At 42.3% G+C, this 6,795-nt stretch overlaps 1 protein-coding gene across 3 annotated transcripts in view; it reads right to left on the bottom strand.

The window, feature by feature from the left end:
• Positions 1 to 2,674: 2,674 nt before the first annotated feature.
• The window catches only part of LRRFIP1 (LRR binding FLII interacting protein 1), a 103,300-nt gene continuing 99,179 nt past the window's right edge, over positions 2,675 to 6,795 (bottom strand). For all 3 annotated transcript variants that reach the window (XM_083704815.1, XM_083704816.1, XM_083704817.1), the window contains 2 exons: positions 4,856 to 4,960; positions 2,675 to 3,612 (listed from right to left, as the gene is read on the bottom strand). In XM_083704815.1, the coding sequence (XP_083560941.1) occupies positions 3,502 to 3,612; positions 4,856 to 4,960 (216 nt within the window). In that variant the 3' untranslated portion in view covers positions 2,675 to 3,501. The remainder of the gene's footprint in view (positions 3,613 to 4,855; positions 4,961 to 6,795) is intronic.

Raw genomic sequence — 6,795 nt, 5'->3', positions numbered from 1 at the left:
TATCAACTTTAGTTTGGGGCATAATATGGTGAGAAATCAGGATACTGCATTTAAGTTCAGATTTAAGAAATAGCCATAATTATGGGAGAAGCTATGCACCGGTGCAGTAACCTACATAGGTTCGTGATACTGGATTTCCCCCCCGGAGATTATAGATTCCACAAACTTATACCATCGATTTATTTCATATTTAAAACAAACCAATATACTTACAAGTTTTCTGTTGTTGATTCCACTATTACAAGAATTTTGCTCATCTCCTGCATTTTTATTGAAGGTGTATTTCATAGCCATCTTCAAATATCTAAAGGGCTGTCACATGGAAGAAGGAGCAAGCTTGCTTTCTCCTGCTCCAGAGGGTAGGACTTGTGCCAATGGCTTCAAGTTGCAAGAAAGGAGATTCCAGCTAAACATTAGGAATAACTTTCTGATGGGAAGAGCTGTTTGACAGTGGAACAGACTCCCACAAGAGGTGCTGGACTTTGCTTCCTTGGAGGTTTTTAAGCAGAAGTTGGGTGGCCATCTCAGGGATGCTTTAGTTGAGATTCCTGCATTGCAAGGGGTTGGACTAAATGACTCTTGGGTTCCCTTCCAACTCTATGATTCTACAATTCTGTGCTTCATACCTTCCTCAGCTTGGTTTTCTTTTATGCTGGTTAGGACTGATGGGAGTTAGTCGTTGTCCAAAAAATCTAGAGGGCATCAGGTTGGGAATGCATTTGAAATACCATAAGGAAAGGGAAGGCACTGTGGGAATTGGGAGCAGGGAAATGGGTGTGCAATGAACAAGTTAATTGCTATCCCATGGTGCTCCTTCATCTCTACTGGTCTCACCAGAAGCGGGAAGAAGATAATAATAATAATAATAATAATAATAATAATAATAATAATAATAATAATAATAATAATTTATTTATACCCCGCCCATCTGGCTGGGCTTCCCCAGCCACTCTGGGCGGCTTCCAAAAAAATATTAAAATACTGTAATACATCAAACATTAAAAGCTTCCCTAAACAGGGTTGCCTTCAGATGTCTTCTAAAAGTTTGGTAGTTGTTGTTCTCTTTGACATCTGGTGGGGGGGGGGGCGTTCCACAGGGAGGGCACCACTACCGAGAAGGCCCTCTGCCTGGTTCCCTTGGCTTCTCGCAGTGAGGGAACCGCCAGAAGGCCCTCGGTGCTGGACCTCAGTGTCCGGGCAGAACGATGGGGGTGGAGATGCTCCTTCAGGTATACTGGACCGAGGCCATTTAGGGCTTTAAAGGTCAGCACCAACACTTTGAATTGTGCTCGGAAACGTATTGGAAATGTAGGTCTTTCAAGACCGGTGTTATATGGTCTCAGCAGCCGCTCCCAGTCACCAGTCTAGCTGCCATGTTCTGGATTAGTTGTAGTTTCCGGGTCACCTTCAAAGGTAGCCCCACGTAGGGCGCATTGCAGTAGTCCAAGCGGGAAATAACCAGAGCATGCACCACTCTGGCGAGACAGTCTGCGGGCAGGGAGGGTCTCAGCCTGCATACCAGATGGAGCTGGTAGACAGCTGCCCTGGGTTCATGCTACCTCATTTGCTCTTACCATGTCATTTGCTCCTTAAAATTTAATACACTACATAGTGTATTAAACATACGTACCGCGTTTATTTCAATAAAATTGGGGGGAAATGTTACTGAATTTGGTCTGTTGTTTATAAACAGAAAATCGGTCTCCCGCCTCCTCCCATATTACCCGTTCTGGGGAATACACTGTCTAACGTAGATTCTTGCTCCAACATGGAAAATTACCTAATTCCAGATAGTCGGTCCATTTATAGCTTGTCTTGTCTACTGTAGCCAGAGAATGGAATGTCAAGGCCAAATAAAGAGGAGTGTGATTAATACACCCACATACATGTAGATCAGCTCACTCACCATACAGCTGAATGTACTGCAAGGACAATTCTGTAGCCAGTTCTACGAATTCAGTCCATTTCAAGTGTGTATATAAAAATAATCTTTCAGTAAACACATCTATACAATTTAGGCTTATATATTTTAGCACAAAAGTCATTTAACATTTGAATTAAAAACAAGGTTTTAAAGTCTCGAAATCATTAAAAGAAAAAACCCACAGGCTCCCTATTTGGTGAGGGACAAAAATGCAATTCACGCAATTCTTTTATACCAGGGGAGTAATTTCCTTCAAAAGGCCAAGATTTATTACACTTTCTTCACTGATGTGGAATCAAATTCTTGTATACAGAACCTGTACTGTATTTATTACCTAATTGAATAAATTAACCTCTCCTTTAACACTTCCTCCTGCCCCCTAACCAGCAGTAGTCAATCAATAATATTGAAAAGAAAGATTCCACAACCTATCTCAGAATTTAGACAGGTTCTAGTTAAGTTAAGAAGTTAAGAAAAAAACAGCACTGTGAGAGGAAGTTTCTGGTACCACTTATGGATTTTACTTTTTTTGGAGTCTCAGCCTGTTACTGGAGCCATTTTCTCGCCTCATTAGCTGCTGATTATTAGACCCTGAAATACACAGTTTTTGCTATTCTACTTCCAAGGAGAATGAAATTCTGTTCAGAAAATGGCCAACAGTTCAGGCTTTTGCAGACAGGCTGACAATGCATAACACACATTTGATTTTAGTACTGAGTGACTAGTGCAAATAACAAAAGGAGATGCTGCTTTTTAAAACACGGGTTTGCAGTTTTATTTTTTTTGCAAGATTACATCCTTTAAAAGAAGTAATTTACTTAGATTCCAAATACTGAGATTAAATACAAATAAAAGCTGTAGCTTTTTTAAAGTGAAGCTATTGCCTATTGACCCTGAAATAAAATAGTCTTATGATTGAACAGGTGCAAAAATCCCTCCATAACCTCTATTTTTATTGGCAAAGTCATTTAAGGTCACTTTTGCTTCCAAGACCATCTTCTTTCATGATTTCCATTGAAGGAGTTTTGCTTTGTAATGGCTTGTGGTTCCACAGTGTTTTGTAAATGAAGACTGCTATGAAAACACTATCGCTGTTGCTGTCGTTGCAGACACTGCCACAAAGGGAAGTGTGATCGTCTGTGCGAAAGTCTGTCATCTTCCCCACTGATTTTCAGAAATAAAGAAAATTCAAGTTGCCACTTAATCTTTCTCACGTTCCATGTCATTTTCAAGATGCCAACAGCCAGCTGCTATGCCTTTCAGGCTGAACTGCTGGCAGGATGCCCAGTGTGCTTGTTAGACGGCATACAGGTACTGCGCTGCATGCACTTCAAGAATATAGTGTAGAAGGGCACCTACAAAGACAGGCATTTGGAGCAGCTAATTTTATGCATATAATGCATCAGGTTTGAATCTGCGTAGGCGGAACCTCAGTATGGTGGCACATGGCAAATGGGTTCATGTGTTTGGATTTTTGTTGCTTTCAGAAGGCATGAATCAAAGCATCCCAAACAGTTATAGACACAAGCCTTTGCAGCACTGTCGTCAGTCAAGGAGTCTCCCACAAAAGCTGTCATCTATTGCTGGGAAAGTAAAGCACTTCGATTGGCTTTCATCTTCTCTAACCGTTTAACTAGATGACCATTGCTTACTTCAAGTTCTTCCATTTTGTCTAATGCTGAACGAAGCTGAAATAAAAAAGAAACCAGACTGAAAGCCAGGTAACAAGAAGTAGTATCATTCTCTTAATCATTCACTAACCACTATTTATTCAGATTTTAAAGATCAGTAAAGACAGATTGGTTACCTGTAAGCTGATGTTCTTCGTGGGGTCTTCTCTGCGGTCACACACATGGGATCTGTGCCTGCAAGAGGAACATCTTGGAAACTTCTGGAGATGTCTTGTAAAGCTCTTACTTTTTGACAGCTTGCTTTGCACAGGCACAGATCCTGTATGTGTGACCACAGAGACCAGAAACAACCACTACGGCTGAAGACACAGTGGATTTACTCAGCCTCTTTGGTAAATCCATGGTGAAGCCAATGTATTCTAGATCCTAGTTCAATGGGTTGTCTAGTGACCTACGCTAATCTTGTCAACAAAAAGAAACAGGAAGTGAACAATAACTGAACATACATGGACACATGAAGCTCCCTTCTTTGGAGACCATGGAGGCAACCTGCTCAGCATTCCCTACTCTGGCAGCCAGCACCTTTCCCATCACCTGCAACTTGACCCTTTTAAACTGGAGATGCCAGGGATTGCATTTGGAACTACCTTCATGGAAAACAGGGGCTCTGACACTGACCTATGATTTCCCCCCCATATACAATAAGGGGGGGAAGTATTTGATCCCCTGCTAAATTTGCCCGTTTGCCCTCTGGCCAAAAAATGACCAGTCCATAATTTTAATGGTAGGTTTATTGTAGCTGTGAGAGACTGAATAACAACAGGAAAACCCCCAGAAGACAAAAGTCAGAGATGGATGTGCATTATAATGAGTGAAATAAGTATTTGATCCCCTATCAACCAGCCAGATGTTAGGCTACCTGGTATCGTCACTGTATGTAACGAGCAGAGATTAGAAGCACCTACTGTAAGGGAGAGGTCTTTTATAAGTTTATCACTGCTTTAAAATTCGCCCTGCAGGTGCAAATAATCTTCAGTAATCAAATGGTTAAGAATTATTTGAGTTGAGCAGTACCATAACATCGTGCTGCACAACTCAAATCAGTCTTAAGCATTTGATTCCTGAAGATTATTTGCATTTATTTTTTAGCTTAGAATACATGAAGTTTGGAGATTTTATCCCTACCTTAAAAATTTATAAACTTGCTTTCATTCTAGTCAGGGACACTTCAATAAAAATTCCCAGTACAAACTTTTGGTGCCGAATATCTTACTTGAAGTGATTTAGTAGCATGGATTACCTCTCTTTGGAGTTTACGTTTCTCCGCTTTCAATTCGTCCTCTGTTTTTTCAGCATTTTCTGCAGCTGTTTTATAGCGAACAACTTGACCTTCCAGCCGTATTACCTAATATGACAGAATCCCACTATTAAGATATATGTCAAACAAAATATTTCTGTCAATCATATTTTCCCTTTGGCAGTTCAATAGCTAACACCCAGTTGAGGAATCGCCAGAAGAGGAAATAAGTAACAGATGTCCAATCAATCTTCTCCTCACCTGACTTGTCCAAACCCTTCGCCAGATGAACCCGGCTTTCCCTTTTTTAGTGCAAGTGAAAGTGCAGCAAGACGGTAGCTAAGATTACAGCCGTGATGAAAATGAAAGCCCTAAACAGCAGGGACTGAATGGGTAAAAACAGATTCCACCTGCTCCTCAGCCATAACAACTACAGTTGTTCCGTCTAGCTTGCCTGGAAATATTTTTTTATTTATAGCAATTAGATTAAATATTGGCTCCACAGCTTTTTTATAATGTCTTCATTTTTATTCACTGTTAAGATTTATATCCCACTCTTCCAAAATGCAGGGTTTTCTGGCACTATAATATTAAAAACCACAGTAAAGTAAATAAAAATAAGCTGAAAGCAGCAAATGTATAGGAAAAGCATAAATATATTTCAGCACCAGTGGTGGGAATGGGGGGCGCAAGGGGCTCCAGTCTTCTGATTATATTGAATCAGGGGGCCCAGCCCTCCCACTATTGAGGGGGCCGGCATCGCTGGGTGCCCTCCACATACCCCAGACCCCATCTGGGAGCCGGGAGGGGGCTGGGATGAGCAAGAGCAAAGATGGCCCTCCATGCGTCCGGCACAAGCTGCGGGGGAAGGCCCGGACCACACTTCACCGCCTCCCCCGACGCCTGTGCCGCCCGGACAGGGCAGGGCATGTCACATGATGTGCCCCCCCTAATATGGGGGGCAAGTCAGCGCCCCTGTATTCAAGCCATGTTGGGTTTCTTTTTAAGTTTAAAAGTTAAAAGGGAGCTGGGTGAGGATCATTTGGCAAAAACGGGAAATCAAGCCTTTAGTGTCCTTGACACACCCTACCAATTCAGTGGGTGCCTTCAGTGCTAACTTTTAAACGCCTACTGAAAACTTTTTTATTTCTCCAGGCTGACACAGGTGATTAACAGGACACCCCCACAACGGTCTACAGTGGTACCTCGGGTTAAGAACTTAATTCGTTCCGGAGGTCCGTTCTTAACCTGAAACTGTTCTTAACCTGAAGCACCACTTTAGCTAATGGGGCCTCCTGCTGCCGCTGGAGCACGATTTCTGTTCTCATCCTGAAGCAAAGTTCTTAACCCGAGGTAATATTTCTGGGTTAGCGGAGTCTGTAACCTGAAGCATATGTAACCCGAGGTACCACTGTAATAGTGTTTGTTTTTAATTTCTACTTGCTTTTAGCTTTTTATGATTTTACTGATTGGCTTTATGTCTTATACTGTTGAAAACAACTGTGATGCATTTTTCTGATACAGTGGTATATAAATATTTTGATAAACAAATATAAATAATCACTAAAATAAGATGGCATTTGCCTGTGGCCAGAAAGCCCCAAGTACTTTGGGGGGAAGGGGAGCACTGCTATGGAAAAGGCCCGTTCCCCAGTCACCATCTGCTGTATTTCAGATGGTGTGGGAACCCAGGGAAGAGAATCAGATGATTATCTCAAAGTACACACAGGAACACGGGACGCGGGTAGCGCTGTGGATAAAACCTCAGTGCCTAGGACTTGCCGATCGTATGGTCGGCGGTTCGAATCCCTGCGGCGGGGTGAGCTCCCGTCTTTCGGTCCCAGCTCCTGCCCACCTAGCAGTTCGAAAGCACCCCTAAGTGCAAGTAGATAAATAGGTACCGCTTCATAGCGGGATGGTAAACGGTGTTTCCGTGTGCTGCG

Source organism: Podarcis gaigeae, assembly GCF_964106915.1.
Source record: "Podarcis gaigeae genome assembly, chromosome: 1".
Taxonomy (NCBI): domain Eukaryota; kingdom Metazoa; phylum Chordata; class Lepidosauria; order Squamata; family Lacertidae; genus Podarcis; species Podarcis gaigeae.
The sequence above is the reverse complement of the archived record's forward strand: the minus strand, read 5'-3'. Positions and strand labels throughout refer to the sequence as shown.